Source organism: Meriones unguiculatus, chromosome 9, assembly GCF_030254825.1.
Source record: "Meriones unguiculatus strain TT.TT164.6M chromosome 9, Bangor_MerUng_6.1, whole genome shotgun sequence".
Lineage (NCBI taxonomy): Eukaryota > Metazoa > Chordata > Mammalia > Rodentia > Muridae > Meriones > Meriones unguiculatus.
Window position 1 is genome coordinate 57,904,016 of NC_083357.1, and position 18,703 is coordinate 57,922,718.

The 18,703-nt window shown below is 45.8% G+C and overlaps 2 protein-coding genes across 3 annotated transcripts; both read left to right on the top strand.

Moving 5' to 3' along the window:
- The first annotated feature begins 487 nt into the window (after positions 1 to 487).
- Rnase12 (ribonuclease A family member 12 (inactive)) lies at positions 488 to 4,364 on the top strand. 2 transcript variants are annotated; one of them, XM_021639003.2, is made up of 2 exons: positions 488 to 718; positions 3,723 to 4,364. In XM_021639003.2, the coding sequence occupies exon 2, from the start codon at positions 3,761 to 3,763 to the stop codon at positions 4,196 to 4,198; it is 438 nt and encodes a 145-aa protein (XP_021494678.1). In that variant the 5' UTR covers positions 488 to 718; positions 3,723 to 3,760; the 3' UTR covers positions 4,199 to 4,364. The 2 variants fall into 2 exon arrangements, with proteins under 2 accessions (XP_021494678.1, XP_021494677.1); XM_021639002.2 differs by lacking the exon at positions 488 to 718 and adding an exon at positions 3,093 to 3,434.
- A 6,151-nt stretch (positions 4,365 to 10,515) lies between these two features.
- On the top strand, positions 10,516 to 11,553 carry Rnase11 (ribonuclease A family member 11 (inactive)). Its single transcript, XM_021639017.2, has one exon. It carries the CDS (start codon positions 10,531 to 10,533, stop codon positions 11,110 to 11,112), a length of 582 nt encoding a protein of 193 aa, XP_021494692.2. The 5' UTR covers positions 10,516 to 10,530; the 3' UTR covers positions 11,113 to 11,553.
- Positions 11,554 to 18,703: the final 7,150 nt, after the last annotated feature.

An 18,703-nucleotide genomic window follows, 5' to 3' on the forward strand; every position in this document is an offset into this window, starting at 1 on the left:
AGAAAGAGACATCCAACTCAAAAGTCGTCTCTGACCTCGATAGGCCCACTGTTGCGTGCACATTTCCAACTAACTAACTAACTAACTAACTAAATGTAATGAAAAAGAAACAAAACGCAAAAGTGCTGTCCTCCGTGCTATTGTTTTGTGCCCCTTGGACCACATTGCCAGTTCCCTAAGCCATCCCACAGGAAAACTGCTCTGTTTCTAAGTCAAACCCCACTTTGGGGTCTGGTACCTACCGTCTAACCCCATGCTTCCTCATCGCTTGGTTCCAGGAAAAGCCGGGAAGCACAGACCTTCGGTGTGTAGCCAGCCATCTTGTGAGATCAGCCTGGACCTTGGCTTGTGAAAGCACGGTGGAGCCTTACGGGTACCCTACGTTCCTTCTCTGCCACTCCTGTTTTAGATGCAGAAATGGAAACCCTGGGAAGTGCCATGGCTTTCTCATGCTAACATAGGTAGTTGGTGCCACGGAAGGGACAGGACACGACACCTCTTGCCCGTTTGCCCACCCCATAAACATGCTGTGATCTTAGAAGCTGTGGACGCTGAGAGCTGAACGCGCTGCTCTCTTGTCCAGATGCGCCGTCTGTGGAAAGGAGGCCAGGCCAACCCTCTGCGGCGCCCCGTGGCAACCAACCAACAGGAAACTCACTTCCTCCAGCAGTGGCTATCTGAGAAGACCGTCCAGGCATCCAGCGAAGGAGCTCGTTGGGTGAGCCGCCTTAGTCCTGGCTTGCAAGCTCTGGACCGAGGCAGGGCAGGGATGTAGCTGTGTCAGACCAGCGCAGCGAGCATCCGCCTCTCCAGTGGATGGCTTTCACCTTGCTGTGGGTGAGCAGCAGTCTAGAGATGAAGATGCTGTTTGCCACTCAGGGAGTTATGTCTTAGGAAAGGAGCCATTGAATGCGAGTGCAGCTTACCTCTAGACTTTGATTTTATAGGTGCAGGGTAAGTCCCAGGCTTTTTTCTGATGGCTTCTGCTTAAAAACTAACTCCTTTTTTTTGAGACAAGCTTTTTCTGTGTAGCCCTGGCTGTCCATGGACTCACTTTGCAGGCCAGGCTGGCCTTGAACTCACAGAGATCCACCTGCCTCTGCCTTCCTGAGTGCTGGGATTACAGGCGTGCACCACCACTCCTGATTAAACTACCCCCTCTTAATGGAATATGTGTTACATGAAAGCAGGAGGGGCCATCTGACGGGAGGAAGGGGACTGGGAAGTGGGTAAGGAGAGGAGATCAGTGTGTATGTGTGGTGGACACATAATAGCCAAGGACAATGATATCTATGTATAAAAATGTCACAATGGAAAATGGAAGCCATTACCTTGAATGATAATTAAAAACTAGTAATAACCCACCTCCTTTTTTTTTTTTTTTACATCTAGAAAATCCAGAAAGCGCTAGAGTTAGGAGTGGCTGAGAACTGGTGCTTTGGCCTTTCCCAGTTATACGGAAAGGCTTCCCATTCTTTCGTATGGATATTCACGTATTTCAGCCTTATGTAAAACATTGAAAGGATGAATCTTTAAAAAGAGAGTGATGGGCCAAGGGTCCATCTTCTTCTTCTGGCTGATCCCCATCCCAGAGGCTCTTAACCATAGAGCCATCTTTCCAGCCTGAGTCCTGGAATATTCTTAAACAGTATTGAGATTTGTTAGCCAGGGAGAAAGGGAAACCTATTCATTTCCCAGGTCTACTCACTCTGGCCATCCTATGGAAAACTGCGTGGTTCATGTCTTCTAAACCACCATCGATTGTGTTTATATTTCATTGTCAACCTGATCTACCAGACATAAACTCCCTGAGAACAAGAATGTAAACTTTTTACATAAATATCTGCAAACATATACAAAAATGGAGACAGGATAATGGGTCCCCTCACACTCATTGTCTTAGTTACTCCTGCACTGCTGTGTTAAGGCGCGGTGGCCAAGGCAACTTATAGAAGAAAGAGTATGTTGGGGGCTTATAGTTTCAGGAGATTAGAGTTTGTGACCATCATGGCGGGGAGGATGGCGGCAGGCAGGTATGACGCTGGAGCAGTAGTTGAGCTGAACGCTCACATTCCGATCCACAAGCATGAGGAAGAGAGATAGAGAGAGAGGCAGAGAGAGAAGGAAAACGGGCGGGGAATGGCGTGGGCTTTTGAAACCTCAAAGCTCACTTCTAGAAACACCCCCCCATCCTTCCCAAACAGTTCCACCAACTGAGGACCAAGCATTCAAATATATAAGCCTACAGGAGCCGTTTTCATTCACGCCCCTACACTTACCTTCCTAAAAACATCACAGACTGAGCTCAGTGCCAAAGGAAGTGGTCAGCACATAGGGCATTCTCTTGTTCTCTAGGCCCAACCCCAACTCTCTCTCACACACACACATACTTAAACATTTACATAACACCCTAACACACACACACACAGTCTCACAGAATACATACATTCGCACACACACACATCACACACATTTATAGTCACATATACATACATATTCTCACATATAAGCACAACACACACATTCATACACACTCTCACATATACACCTTTCACACATATACACACTAACAACCCCACATACTTATAGTCTCCCTCACACACACATGCACACAGACACAGTAACACATTCTCACACTCATACATGCACGCCCTTAGACAAGACGCATAGACACCCAGTCACACACACATTCATTCACACACTCGAGATGAAGGCTCCATGCCGGAGCAAGACTAAGCCAAGTGATGGTTTCCATCCCTGCATCAATTCACCAGATTCCATGAGGGGAAGGCACCACAGTTTCTCCTGTCGCCCCAGTGTCTGGAACCATACAGCCACCAATTATCCACGTGGAAGCCGATGGGTGTTGTTTTGTTTTGAATACCTGGTGTTTCCAAAATTCAGCAGAGTTTGGGAACTATTGACACACTCTTCAGAAGCTCGGGGCTTTAGCCACACTCAGGAGAGTTGTTTTTACCTAACTCAGTATACCACGTGGGAATAAGAGTGCTGAAACCGGTGTCTGGCACCGACAGGATGAAACTCGTTGTTATGCTTGTGAGTCTACGTCTCTAGCATGGCCTTTCTGGAGCTTCCGTCTCTGTCGACGGAGTGAAAACAGTAGCTGCTTCACAGACTTGCGGGGAGGACCGATGAGAAACTTAAACAGTTTCCAAAGGGTCTGAGACTGTTTAGCGAGAACCCAGGCGGGACCTGCCTCTCCGCTGTCTCACTTCGCGATCTCTTCCTCCCTGAAGGCACCGAAGCGCACTGTTCCTCGGGTCCCTCCCTTTCTGCTCTTTCCTCCTCTGCCCGCCCCACGATCAGCAGCTCCTTATCAGTTCTTGCCTGCTGAACAGGGAGACACAAAGGCTTTTCTCACATACATGATTACGAGGGCATGTTACCTGTGAAAGCAAGAGCGAGAAGGGCAGGTGAGGGGGGGGGCTAGCATAAACGGAAGGCGAATCCGTGCAAGGGGAAGGAATTGTTAAGAGCAGAGACAGGCTATGGCGGATAGTCCTGGCGGGGGCGTGGGGAACTGGGTGGGAAGGAGCCTTTCAGTAATTAGGGATAAGGGCGTCCTGAGGGGTCTCAAGTGGCCAGCGTGATTTTAATTAGCAGGGAGGGATCGTTAATCCTGGAGGGTTGGGGAGCAGTCCTGGTTGAGGCAGGAGGACTCTCACTACCTTCTGCTCCTTTCTGTTTCCTTTACTCACCAGGAGTTAAAGCCAGAGATGTGAAGGGAATTTTGCCCCTGATGGTGCTAATGGTGATTGTTTTCCTGCTGCTTCTGTTCTGGGAAAACGAGCTGAATGAGGATGTCGTGCTCACATCCATAGAGCATCTGCATGTGGACTACCCTCAGAACGCTGCTCCCCTGAGGTACTGCAACCACATGATCCTCCAGAGAGTCATCAGGGAATCCGACCACACGTGCAAAAGGACGCACGTCTTCATCCACGAGCGGCCTCAGAAAATCAACAGCATCTGCACCTCCTCTAAGAAGATGGCTTGCCCCAACTATTCCGACATTTTCTGCTTCCAGAGTGAGACGCGGTTCAGAATGACAGTCTGTCAGCTCATCGAGGGCGTCAAATACCCCGCCTGCAGGTACCAAATTTCCCCCAGAGAGGGGTTTGTCCTAGTCACCTGTGACGACCTGGGGCCAGTTAATTTCCAGGGGTATGTCGACTGACTCGCCACCAGCACCGAGTGTGCGAACCACACTCTCCTCTGTTTCCCAGCCGCCCTGGTTAACCTGGACTGTGGATAGGTTAGAAACCCGGGAACGGAATGGGTAGGTGAGCTGTCCTTCCAGCGTGGCTGAAACGCAGTCATTGGTTCCGTGTCAATAAAATCATCTTCGCTGAATCAAACCACAGGCTTCCCACGCGCTTTACGTTTTTGCTCCGTGTCTTTGAGTCTTTCGGTGAGGATCAATAGGAATCTGAGGGAGAGGCATTTAGGCGTCCCACACTCAAGAGGCCACCAACCAAACACCAAACAACCAAACCCCGATGGTTAATCTAGATAAACATCAGTAAGTCACTATTCCGAAAAATCGAAATGATAGCAAAAATTCTTTTTTATATGAAATATCTATATCTCAAAGATCCAATATGATACGGCAAGATCGGGAGGAAGATGGTCGTATGAACTTCGCCAGCAGAGAAACAGATCATAGCATTTAAAATATTAATTTTGTGCATGAAGGATCATGTGGCATAATTTTTTTAGTCATACCTTTATTTATTGTTTAGGAATTTCATATTACGTGTTTTTGTTTGTTTGAGACAGGATCATACTCTGTAGCCCTGGATTGCCTGGAACTCACTGTGTAGATCAGGGTAGCCTTGAAATCACAGAGGTCTGCCCACCTCTGCCTCTTCAGGGCTGGGATTAAAAGCCTGCGGCACAGTGCCTGACTCATATATTTTGATCGTATTGTTCTCTTCCTCCAACTCTTCCTAGTTCCTTCCGACCTTCCTATCCAGCCCCCTAATTGGCTGTTTAATACAAAGTGGTTAGCCTTGAAAGCAGAAAGACACAAACAACAAAAAATGACCCAGTACACACGCACGTATGTACAACAGTAATAGCAAAAGAAAGAGGTAGAGGTATCCATTTGGGAATGGGCAGGCATGGGAGGGGCTTGAAGGGAAGGGCATGGGCAGGGCTGGAGGAAAGGGAAGAAGAGGAAAAGTGACATAATTCTGTTTTAATTAAAAATGAATTAAAATATCAGCTCCATGTTCTTTCTCTATAAAACAAAACAAAACAAAACAAAACAAAACAAAACAAAAAGTATTTTGGCCAACTACTCTTGAGCATGAGGCCAGTGTCCTCACTTCATTAAAGAAAACTGATTTTTTTTTCCTTTTCCAGCAGCTATCAGTTAGATTTTTGCCGGAGGGTGTGCCTTTGTCTCCACTTCCCCTTAAACTTGTTGATTTGTTTCTCTGTGTGTGTGTGATTTTTGTACAGTGCTCACAGAGGTGAGAAGGGGAATCTAGCTCTCTGAAACTGGAGTTACAGGTGGTTGTGAGACTCTGGAAGTTCCGGGAACTGAACTTTGGTCTCTGTGAGAGCAGTAAGTGCTATTAACCTCTGAGCCATCTCACCAGCCCTCAATTTATTATTTATTTTTATTTATTTATTTTAAGAAAAAGCAATTGAGGTCGCCTCTTAGGGACTTTTCTCCTTTAATGTATTTTTTTTAAATTTATTGCATATTATACATATAGAATCTTCTTATACATATATACATTGTGTTTTGATCAAACCCACCGAACTATCTCTCCCACAGCTCCTCTCATTCCCCCTACCTTTCCACCCACAACTTTATGCTTTCTTTCCTTTTTCAATCCAGAGCCCGTTTTCCTGTGTCCCACAAAGTTTAATCAGGGTTGTCTGTGTCACCCTGAGTTTAGAACTGACCATCAGAGCCCGTGGGATGCCGAGGTTAGCAGGAAGCGGTAGGCACATGAGTCCTTTCCTCTTGGTTGACTGTTAGGAGGGTCTGACTCCTGTGGACCAGCACCAGGATGCCCAGCTGCTCTAAGTTTATCACTGTCATAGTCAAGTTGTGCATAGAAGATGGCATCTTGCAGTCCCTCTCCCTATCCAGTGGCTCTTGCATGCTCTCTGTCCCCTCTTCCGCTATGTTGTGTGAACCTTAAGGGCTGTTACAAACCTCTGGCCCAGGGATGAACCCTCAGCCACGCTTTGCTTTCAGCATCTTGGGCCACCATGGGTATTTGCATTTACCTTTGTTCACTGCGCAGAGTGAATAAGGCCTTTATTTTTTGCCGAGATAGCCCTTGTCTGTAGCTATAAACACAGAGGTTTAGAGGGTGGTTTGATGCCGTATCAATTCAGCTAAGAAGACAGATTAGGTTGCCATTCAGGGCCTATGACCTTTTCAGTCATGGTTTAAAGTACTAGGCAAGCCGCAAACCCGTTAGAAAGCAGCAGGTTTACCAGCATTGCACCGAAACGTACATCTTGCATGGCAGGTGGGTATCACAGTCCACATCTGCGCTAGCTCATCAGTGCCTTTACCCCAAAGCATCCTTCACGGCACTGCCTGGCACCTTGAGAGCCGGCCATCAGGGGAGAATTCCCCAGCAAGCTCTGGCTTAATTTCTCTCCAGCTTTCATCCGGAGTCTGAGTGGTCTGCAGCAGTAGGGTGGGTAACCAAGAAGGACGGCAGAAGCCTGTATTTGGGGAGACACTTCTGGGGTCTTAAAGACTTTTCTAAAGATAGATTACATAGCTTATCCTGCGCCTGTTCCTGTTCATCAGCTCCTCCTGGTCTCAAAAGAAAAGAAAAGGAAATTGGAAGGCACCTGTCTAGTCAGAAAGCATTCCCGTGAAGACCGTGGAGAGATGCAGCTCCAAATGCTCCAAGAAAGAAAGAGGACTGAGTCTCTCTTCGACTCAAGAACTTCCTCTTCAAAATTCTGGATGAAACAGAGAAGGCTGTGAGCCAGACTGCAAACACCCTCCCCTTTTGGTTCTTGCTAAATTAAATGTGTTAGCACCCCATGTTCAGCTATGGACATGGTAACCTTACAGCCAGAGGGGAAAGGAGACAAATAAAGACTCCTAATTCTGGAAATTTCATCAAACCTTGATAATTAGGATTTTTGTCATTAGTCTTCTAGTTATTAGGTTTTTTTCATCTATAAAGCTATGATAACATTTGTGGTTGTTTCTTAGTCTATTATCCTACAATTTTATTTTATTTTTTTAAAGCAGTACAGAAAGCAGCTTTGCTTGAGAGAAGGCTTAGGGTTGGGAAACAGTAAGAAATAAGGATAATGGACAAGCAGGGGCCAGTGTATGGGGCCATTAATTCTGAGCGATGTTGGTTCAGTCTTGTACGTGAGAAGCAGGACTCAGACAAGTGAGTGGGCCAGGGCAGGGTGAATGATTCCCAAACTTCAAAGAGCTTGTTCTGTCCTGATCTTCTCAGTTGAGAGACTCCCGCTGTTGCACTGGCCACTTGGACTTAACTCAAGGTCATCTCAAGAGAGGAGGCACGTCTCTGTCTCCGTGGGCTCCTATTTCTGTCTTTTCAAGACATTAAATTATAACTGACCAGGTAGGTTTTCCGGGAGGAGGGTGGCTATCCTGAGTGACACACACATCACAGCTTGTGAGTCAGAGCCTGTCTCATGGCTTCCTCCACACGGAACAGTCCTTCTCCGGGTCAATATTAGTTTTCATTTCTCTGTTGGAACTCGTCAATGCTCCGTGTCTGAAGAGAGCATGAGCAGCGGCAGGCGCAGTGAGGAGTCAGGTGCTACGGAGTCAGGGGTCGGGGCAGCCTCAGTCAGAAGCGCACAAAGAGAGCCTTGCTGGTGTTTTCTTGCCCTGTCCCTAGGCTTTATTGTCCTTCCCTTTGTCATTATTTCTTTTTCTTCCCTTCTTCCTTCTAACTTCTCTGTTCCAACTTAAAAACAAATCTGGAAGATAAGTGAGTTCCCTTTAAGGTTCAAGTGACATCTATCTAGGAATCCATCTCTTAGTATTTTCATTCAATAGAGACCAAAGCCCAATTCAGATATATTATGACATTTAGATATCTAGTCTTTGTGTGTGTGTGTGTGTGTGTGTGTGTGTGTGTTTAATGAACACCTAATAACAAGCAATTAAGTGCAGGGAGCTGTGAATTCTGCCCATGTGATATATGCGTTTCACAAGGACAGGGAACCTCTGCACTGCTCTTCTTCATCGCCTTCCTATTTTCCTAATTTCAATTCACTAAGAGGGGTCAACAGCAAAGGATGCAGAGGTTCCAGAAAAGTAAGTAAGTTATTTACCAATTCTTTCTCCATCCAACATCCATCGAGTCTATGCCTAGGGCCCACATTCCCAAGGATCACATGTGCATTGAGTTCTTAATAATAGTCCGCCAATAGTCGGGTATTATAGCACATGTCTGTCATTCTAGCATTCTGGAGGCTGAGGCAGAGGATCAATTATAAGTCAGACCAGTTTAGGCTATTTAACAAGTTCCAGGCAATCTTGTTTTAAATAGCGAGACAAGGAAAGAGACGGGTTGTGACTCAGGGGTTAAGGGCATGTACTGACTGCTCTTTCAGAGGACGAAAGTTCAAGTCCCGACGCCTGTGTCAGACAGCTTACAATCCCTGTAACCCTAGGTCTAGGGAATCTGACGATTGTTTCCTGCCTCTAAGGGACCTGCATCCACTTGCATATTTCCCACATGTAATGAAAACCAGTAAAAAAAATAGACATTTTAAAAAGAAAGTTATGAGAAATAAATGAGAAATGGATTTGGTAGGCTTAAGTGATAAGAGATGTGTCAAAGAAAGAATGAAATCCAAATCTGGTTTTGGAGGCTTTCAAGAGTCAGAAAAGAAAGGACCAAGGAGGGAGAGATAGGGGCTGGAGAGATGGCTCGGTGGCAAAGGGCACTTGTTGCTCTTAGGATGGCCTGAGTTTGGTTCTTAGCCCTCACATCAAATGGCTCGTGATCTCATGTAACGCCAGCACCAGGGGAGCTGACATTCTCCTCTGGCCTCTGTGAGCACCCATATACACGTGACACATACAGACACACACCCATAAATACAAAATAAAATCTGATAAAAATGAAGAGATGGGGGCTTCCGGTGTGCTTAGATAAGAGTGGGACTTCCTCCCGACTGATCAGGGCAGCTTTGTTTAGCAAAATGATTAAAGAAACCTCTGAGCCTTGACTGGGGTGAGAGCCAGGAGAGGCTTGGTTTGTGGGCTTCAGGGGTAGGCTTCCTCTGGTCCTGGGGGCAAGGAGAGACATGTCAAGAGCCCTGGGGGCGTGTCGTTGAGATGGTGTGTTTTAGCGGTGCACAGGATGGTGGTTACAAAGGAAGTAAGGTGACAACACATAGGTAAGAGGAAATTTTAAAGGAGAGAAAAAAAAGGGGGAAATCATTCTAGAACGAGAGAAAAAGTCACCAACATAAATAAGCATCTTTCCTGGCGCTCCCACTGTGGAATGCCCAGAACTGACACCACTAAATGGTTTTTGTATTGACTAGCCATGCCATTGACAAATCTGCTGAGAAGGCGGTGTTTGTGCAAGTCTCTGTGTGAAGCTGTGTCCTCTGGCCATGATCAGAAAGAATGTTTCAGGATCAGGGATTTGTCAGATTTAGAGCAGTGTTGATTACATGGGTCAACTAACTAGCTAGTAAGAAGATCAGACATATCGAAACACAAAGAAAGGTGTGTCGTAGGCTCTAGAAAACAAAACAATAAAACACTCTGGGTTTAAGGAAACTTGAGGAAGACTTCAAAGCAGGGTGCTCCCTGGCCGCAGAGAGTCCTTGGCTCCTTGCTTCCTCATCAAACCCCCACACACAACTCTCTACTCCTTTCTTGTCCCTCCTTCTCCCTGTTAGACCCAATAGAAGAAGAAACTCTGAGTATGAGACACAGTTTCACTTCCAGCCCTGCAAGAAGCAGGAATCTTTCTCTGCAAGATCAACTTGCCAACGGAACTGGTAAAGACAGAGGTTTCCTGACTGAGAATGGGTAGGGAAAGAAACAAGAGATAGAGACAGGTTACCGTCTGTGTCTTGTGCCAGGTCCTGTGTGGGCCTTGAGAGACAGTGATAGTCAGATGTGTTAGCAGAGATGACTTTGGCCTATGTGGAGACTGTGAACCCCTCCTGTAAGAGCAGAAAGAAGAAAAGAATGCTCAATTCAGCACTTTAGACTTAGCTCGGTTTTGTTTGTTTGTTTCTTTGTTCTCTTCTTCAGATGGGGGAGCTAATGTTAAATAAAGCAGAGTGAATTGATTAGAAGTGGAGATTTTAGCATGGGTGCTCAGGCTTCTCAGCTGACTGTCATTTTACTATATCATATATCATTAATATGTGTGAAGTCTTACATGTAGCGGTTATTACTAAGAATAAATGCCATAACCAAAACAACAACAACAACAACAACAACAAAGAACATCTCCCCTATGTTCTCCTTTTGGCTGCAGGCAAGGTTACCGTGTTTATGGGATGGCCGTCTTCCTGCTGTTGCTTGGCCTTGCACTGGTTCCTGTAGCCTCTTCAGAAAGCACAATGAAGGGGATTACAGAAACCTTCCCACAGGAAGAGAGTCAGCCTGCTGCCAAACTGAGTGCTGGGGAGTCCGTGAACTCGACCCTGCCAGACGAAAACATCAGCCCCAGCAAATCCGAGGATGTGACGTCGGCCCCACCCTCAAAATCCAGAAGGTCCTATTTCGTCATCCCAAAGGGAAACCCTTTGAGTAACAACAAAAATTGTCTAAACGGCCTGATAGTCTGGAGGAACATTTTAGACGTGAACGAGACACGCCAGTTGGGCAGTAACTTTATACATGGGTCCAGGCATGTGATACACGGAGGTCCCGGGGCCACTGTCTGGAAGTGTGGACACACACTCGGCCTAAGCTGCCGTGAGAGCCTAGGACTGGAGCATGCCGGAGCGTGCAAGGTCGCTGCAGGCCGGCAGTGCCCCAGGTGCCAGGAGCACAGTGTCACCTCAGTAAAGAGAATCTTGACGGTGCTGACAAGCCACTCTCTGATGAGCTGGCTAGTTAGTGGCTCTAAGCTGTAAATCTCAGGGCTTTGAGACTGAAGCAGGATGAATGCATGACCATCGTTGCTTCTACCCTTCTGCAGCACGTGTCTCTCTCAGAGTAGATGGTAAACACTGTCCTAGCTGGAGGAGTGAAAGAAAAGAAAAAAAAAAAAATAGTGGCCGACTATAAATCCTAACCCATCCTAGAATACGGACCCACTCTTGCTCTTGCCTCCACAAACTGAATTCCTTCCTAGTTTGGCTGTAAAGCTTCCCCAAAGCTGAGTCTACCCAAGTGGACAAAGGTAAGGAGAGAAACTCCAAGCCACATAGCAAGTGAGGGTGAGACTTGTACTCAGTGCTGCTCTTCAAAGAAGGGTGAGCCCATGTGCATGCCTGGGCGCAGCCCCCCCCCCCAGGCCCTCTGTGGCCTGTCCTCCGGGAGATGTGAGTATCAGCAGGTCCAGCTCTGTACAATCTGCACTCCCCGACCAGGGTTCCTCTTTCACGGCTGCTGCAGGCAACAAAGGAAACAAAGCCCTTTTTGCAGCCCAGCAAGGTCTTGAGGCTCGGGGGGGGGGGGGGGGGGCTGTGCCTGCGCAGTGGCAAGCTCCGGGGAATACAGACAGGAGAGATGAGGGTGCGAAGATTATGCCAAGTTTTAAGCAGGGCTATCTTCAATCTTCACGCTTTCTCCACCGAGTCCTCAGAGTTAACAGTGCATGAAGCACAGATGGTCAACATATTGATATTCATTGCTGTGTTCTCCTGTTGGCCCTCTTACATCTCTCCCTCACCCTGAGACCGCTCTCGTCTAATTTTAAATAAATGCGTGCAAGTGGATGCCATGTTGCTATAATGTTTCTCTTGTAGTACACAGTTCATTACGTATTGATATTCCCGACGTCTTTACATCGATACAGAATTCCTACTCTGTTGAAACTACAAGATGCCAACAGTCGACCAACAGAGACCATTATAACAACACTTGACATTTGGGAGCTTTTTAGCTGGATTTTTCTCAGCTTAAACACTGCTCACATTCACTGTAAGTTTGGGTCAAGCTGATACATAATCAGAACTCAAGTTGCATTTGGCAGTAAGAGGAGAGTGTTTTAGGGAGATGCCCGGGTCCTGAATGATAACTGAGGATATAGGTTGGACACTGTGCTCAGGAATCCATTCTGGGTCATTTCATGTGGCAGGTCACAGGGAAAGAGGAGCAAAGACTCAGACCACAGCTCTCTTTTAGGCTGGGAGTGTCTTCCAGAGAGGTGTAATCAAGAACTCACCATCCACATCTCTGAAAGAAGTCAGAACTCTGGCTTCTAGCCCTGTTACTGCCATCTCCCAGAATCCACCACCGCATCGTCGCACTGAGGTCTGGAAAAAATGCAAGTGCCAGAAAAAAGCAGCATTTTTAACTCCAAAGCCTGTCACCTCTTTAATGCGTATGTGTCACAAGGTCCTTCATGAGGCACTGAGCTGGAATTTGAGGATTTCAACTATTAGGTTTTTAATCACATCCCATTTCTGCTCAGCAAACCAGCAAGGGCCCTTTCAGTTTTGTGGCTTTGTGTCTAAGTTCACCAAGTTGATTTTCAGGGTCCCAGAGTTCGCCTTTCACCTTCCTCAGTCTTTCCTTCACTCCTCCCTGTCTCTGTGGTTTTGAAGATGCTGTCTTCACTGGCTGTTGCTTCCTTCCTACAGAAGAGGGCTTGCCTCCCGGTACTTCCTTTCCCTTTTCTTATTTGTCTTAACCCTTAAGCACACGAGCTACATCTGATAAGAAACAGTCTGCTTACCCCTGGTGCTTGTCAGGAAAGTAACTGAAAAGTAAAAGCGTCTTTGTAGCTGAAAGGAGAAGTGAGAGGCAGATTTGATGAGGAAGTAACTGCTGGAGGCATACTTAGATGATAGAGAAGAGGGTGCAGTGTCCTTATCTGTGCAGTGAGGATGTTGGATGAGATAGGGCCTTGGGCATGCAGGAGGATCACTGCGGAGGAGTCTCAGGTTACCCAAGCCAGCTCTCCTCGCTGTCAAGGCACTCAGCCCCACGTCCTCGCTCCAGCTCTCTGAGCAGCAATGCTGTTGGCTGGGTCTGAGTCCAGCTCTCATCACAGTGCACCGAACACATTGTCACTGTTTCTCCTCAAGAACTAGGTCCGTAACTGGACTGTGCTCTTACTGAAGTCTTTCAGATAACCATAACAACGGCCCAGGAATGAGCTGACCATGTCTCTACCAGCTGGGCTAAGCAGCTGTTCTGCCAAACTGCTGTTGAGGAAGAGAGGTGTGTTTTACAGCCCTTGTCTCTGAGATTTCGTCCCATGAGTTCGGCTTTCACGAAACAAACTTCCTAATTATAGGAACTGTTGCTGGGTGCCAGCCCCTGGGCCGCTGGGTGCCAGCCCTTGGGCCGCAGGTCTAGGAAGGACAAAAGGCAGCATTGTGGGTGTTGTTCTTCTGCAAAAACGTTGTGTTTGCTGAAGTACCCAAAGCCTCACTCCCACTCAACTGGACAGATCAAAAGCTTTCTAACTTTAGTTTTATCAAGCAGAGAAAGTTTGATGCTTATGTGTTTTGATCCTTCGGAGCAAAATAAATCAGCGTAACTTAGAGTGCCTACCTCCTAGCCAGTCTCCTGGGGCAGCCAAGCAGTCTTTTTATCCTGAAAGCCTTTTGACAGTGGACATATCTGAGAGCAAATACGGGGCACTGTAACAGCCATTCATTTCTAAAAAGTGAGTGAGAAGTTCAACAAGAGACTGACCATGTGAAATGCATCCTTATTTCTCCCTGGTGAGAGAGAGTTGGCAGGTTTGAGATAGGATGACTTGAAAATCTTTCATCCTGCCAAATATATTTCCCCCCCTAGGACCATTCATTTTTGTTTCTGTTATACTGCTTTTAGTTGCATTTCAGAGAGGTGTGCCTTTAGGTGACTCCTCCCACATTTGAGATGTTTGCTACTCTGCGACGAAGATTTAAATTCCGACTGATTATTTGCTGCACAGAAATTCCAGAGAACTCACTTGAAACAGCCATTTAAAACTTTGTTTTCTTTCTTGACATATTCTTTCTCAAACTGTTGCTTGGAGTGTGCTGTGAACTTGACTTTTAAGAAATTAAAAATGAAGAGATCATTAAAAAAAAGAAAAAGAAAGAAAAAAGAAAGAAAGTGGACAGAGGAGCTATTTTAGTTACTTTTCTTGACTGTTAACAAAATACCCTGACAAAAGCAGCTGAAGGGAGAAAGGTTTTAATGAGCTCGTGGTAGAGAAGTTAAGGTGGCTAAAACTTAAAGCAGCCCCACCAACAGGGAGCAGAAAGGGATGGTAGATGTTGCTCAACTCACTTTCTCCTCTTCACTCAACTCAATTTCTCCTCTTCTACCTAGAAATAAGTCTTGCCCTCAATTAAGATGTCTTTTCCCATATCGATCGATGTAATCAAGATAACCCCCCGAAGGCATGCTCAGAGGCCATCTCCCAGGAGGTTCTAGACTCACATTCATGGTTGACAGTAACCGTTAGACGAAGGCTTGTTCTGGCTCCCAGTTCCAAGGAGCGTCCCCATCATGTTGGGAAGTTGCAGTGGCAGGAGAATGAGGCAGTCACCTTTCGTCTGCCATCGGGAAGCAGAGAGGTCAGTGCTTAGGCTCAGCTCGCTTCCTCCTTCCTGTTCAATGAGAGTCTTCGGCTTGTGGAAAGGTGCCGCTCACATTTCGGGTGGGTTAACCCACTCTCCCCGCATCGAGTGACCTAGTCTGGATAATTCTGCCTTTTGTTGGGTGACAACAAACTTGAGGAGACATGAAAACACAAAACAAAACAAAACAAAACACCTCAGATAGAGAACGGAAGGTAGATCCAACTTATTGAACCAATGAGCCTATTAGGGTTACTCACAGGACCAGAAAGGACTCAGAAACTGCTGAGTCACTGCCAGAAGCCCACCCCAGCATAGCTGATGAGAAGGTCAACAGCACTCAGGGAGGAAAGGAGTACTCGCTCCTTAATGAGTGCTCCCAGAACCTCTAGCTCCGGCTCACAGAGGTCCGGTGGTAACCTCTGTGATCACAGAAATGTTCCGTAGCTTCTAGAGGGTCAGCAATATTGTCATCACTTTCACTATGTCACTGTCCTACAGTGTTCTTTTCACCCCCATCTCAAAAGAGAGTTTTCTCTGGAGCCAAGAAAATGTTACAGAAGATAAAATGGCAGGTTCTGCTAGAACAATTGTATCCTTAGCAAAGAGAAGTTCCTTTGTAAGCTGCTATCAGTGGAGGTTGCTTCTTGGAGGTGGGGAAGGGCAGCTGTCCAAGTCTCCAGAAAAGAGGACGCTCCAGGCTCACAGACGCAGAAGTCAGCAGTTTCTTGTTAACTATGTTAGAAGCCTGAAGCCGAGCTGACTTAGTTTGTTTCCCTCTTAAGCTTGTTAATTGTGTTTAATTAATGTTAAATCTTGCTATTTTCCTTTCCCCCCTTCAACACGGATGTTGGCACAGGAAACCTGTGACCCTCTGCATAGTCTGAAGGCAGCTTAGCAGGTTGGAGAGTATTTTTTATCAGCAGCTCAGCTAGTCTGAATGACCCTTAGCAGTTCTGAGTGTTTATATAAGCTTGGGGAATTTATCAGTTAGGGTTCTCTAGAGAAATAGAACTAATAACATGAATATATAGGGGATTTATTAGAGTGGCCTATAGGCTGTGGTCCTACTAGTCAAGCAATGGCTGTCCCCCAACAGAAAGTTAAAAAATCCAGCAGTTCCTTAGTCCGTGAGACAGAACATCTCAGCTGCTCTTCAGTACACACTGGAACCCTGAAGAAGTGGGCTCTAATACCGGTGAAGGAACGGCCCTGCCAGAGAGAGCGAGGGCAAGCATGAGCATCGTTCTTTCTTTGGAGGAAACGGTCCAGTGTAATCAACCTGCTACAGGTCGCTAGCTGGTCACTCCGGGGAACGGTGCCATGCGGAGAGCTCATTGTTGCTCTCTCCTGTCGGCAGAGCTGGCACTCAGCAGCAGCTGTGTCCAGTCAGCCCTGATGAGTGGAAGTTCATGCTGTTGAATGCCGGCACCACCCCATCTCTGCCACTACGGCAATATTGTTCATGGGGACCAGTGGGTAATGGCAGAGAAGGCTGGGGAAGGAGACTGCCTGTCCACAGAATGGTTATCCTATCTCCTTGATTATTGAACTCCTCCCATGCTGAACACGGTACACAAGTAGCTTTACATCTTTTGCCCGTTTGGGGAGCTCAGGCCACGTACTCCTTGCCCACATGCCTTTCTCGTCAGTTTTCCAGTCATTCTCTGTCCAAGCCCACCGGGCCACAGCCCATGAATCAACGAACAACTCCACATCATATCTCCTTCCAAACAAAATGTATGACCCCGTGTACTGCCGGAAGTTCTGCCTGCTGGGAAGGCTTTTCTTTGCCACTGTCTCCCAGGGCTGTCTCAGGAAAGGGTTGCAATGCTGAAGCTGTCCACTTCTGGGTGTGGAGCTCACGGCCTACTTTCCTCTCTCTGTCGTGTGATCATAGTGCATGCCCTGTGATGTACACCGTGATTTCTACTCCCTGTGCAATGTGTGTTTAGCATGTGTGTGTGGTGTGTGCATGCATGTGTGTGCGTGTGCGCCTGTGTCTCTTTAGTGCTGAAGAGCTGCCGCGTGACGAACTAGTTTGTTCTTCATCTCGATATTTCTTGAATTTTGAGATTGCAAAAGTAAATTAAAACATGATTTTGAGATAACAGTAGTGTAGATGCCTTTTCTTTAAAAAGTAGCTATTCCAAGGTTACTATTTTTACACATTTGTAAGAAATAACGTGGAGTAATCTCTGAAACTTTGATCCAGTTTCACCAAGGATAACATGATGCAGAACTGCAATACTGTTTACATTTATACTTCATACATTATATCACTGTACACGTAAATACACATCCTATCACTGTGCACTTATATTTACATAGCCAAGGATATGCAAAACGTTTTCTAATTAGAATACTTTCATAACCATAAGTATCTCTCATGCTGTTTTTATGTAGGCAAAACCTGTCCCCTTTGTCTCATTAGCTTTATTTTTACTTTCCAGTTACTTGCGCATACATGCATGCATCCACATACATTCATGCACACATGTAATATGCATACACATATACACCGATTTGCATGCACACATGAACACGTAAGTGGCACACACACACACATACACACACACACACAGTCTGCCTTTCTCCTAAATTGAGAAGTAGGTAGTATGCCGTACACACAGTTGCAGGCTCATGCTGGTGCTGAGTTTTCCTCTTGCTATCAGTTGTCTGCTAGAGTATTTGCTATTTTTGCTCTTTAATTTTGATGTGATCTTTGTTCCGGAAGGTTTGTGATTCCTTCCTTGACAGTGGACTATCATCCATCATAATTTCTTTTATGCCTAAGTTATTTTGTCTTACGTAGTAAAAGTATTTAGTATATACATATGTGTGTGTTGTGTGAGGTATGGAGCTCCATATAGGTAATTTTTCTTGATGTATCCATTATTCAACCATATTCATTATTCTTCTACAAAACAAACTTTCTCAGAATTTTTAATCTTACACATGATGCATTTCATCTTTGTTCCATCTCTGTCTTCAGAGGGGAATGAAAATATTAAGAAAGAGTAGGTTGGAGTTGAACAGCAAGTGTACATTGCTCAGGATTACACTGACGCACAGGAAGAAAATGAAGCAGATTTTTATTTTCCACAGTCTTTTAAATTTTTATATAACCTTGTTTAAAAAACTAAACAAAGCATTAGCAAAAATCAATTTGCAGAAAACATCAGTCACTTGTAAGGAGAGTTCTGTCATGCCTGTGTTGAGTGATGTCCTTTTTCTGAAGTAAGATAAAAAAAAAAAATTACTCTGTATCTGTGTTTGGAAAGTTGACTTTCAACTAATGAGAATTTTTGCTTCTTGTAGGTTTGTTCTGTGTGCCGCTGCAAGCCCCAGCCCTTAGGCACCACCTTAGAAGAGGAAAAGCTGTGAATGGAGTGGACAATGTGGTCCACCTCCTTGTCATCCACTCTGGGCAGATGCACCTGCCCAGACTTTCTTGATTCACTATGGTCCTCACTTAGGTTATGAGGTGGATGTGTAAGACAAAAACAAAACAAAAAACCAATAAGAACAACAAAAATAACTGCCTTAAAACGTGAAAACAATACATTTGGTGCAATTAAAACCTGGAATTTCATCATGAAATTTAACCAGGAAAACATGGGATCTTGGAAGTATACTGTACTGTTAAAATCTTCTTTGAGCTGCAAAAACTTATAGTTATAAAACTACGAATAAGAAATTAGCAAGAAATAAACATTCATAAATAACACTTACAAAGATTGTATTTTTTTTTTCCTTTTCTCATATGTAATCTACATGTTCACCAATTGGGATGGTGAGATAGGGCAAAAGAATGAGATGGGGCTGGTGAGACGGTTCAGGGGTCAGGGGCTTGTGGCCAAGCCTGAGGGCCTCAGTTCAATTCCTGGACTCGACATGGTGGGAAGGGAAAGCAGCCCACAGTCACCCTCTGACCTCCACACGTCCACCATGGCTCACATGCACTCAGACCTCC

Excerpts from the sequence above, each read along its gene's own strand:
- Rnase11 (XM_021639017.2), top strand. The coding sequence starts at position 10,531 with ATGGCCGTCTTCCTGCTGTTGCTTGGCCTTGCACTGGTTCCTGTAGCC.
- Rnase12 (XM_021639002.2), top strand. The coding sequence starts at position 3,401 with ATGTTACCTGTGAAAGCAAGAGCGAGAAGGGCAG. Across the intron at positions 3,435-3,722 it reads AGCAAGAGCGAGAAGGGCAG|GAGTTAAAGCCAGAGATGTG; the intron begins GTGAGGGGGGGG and ends TTTACTCACCAG.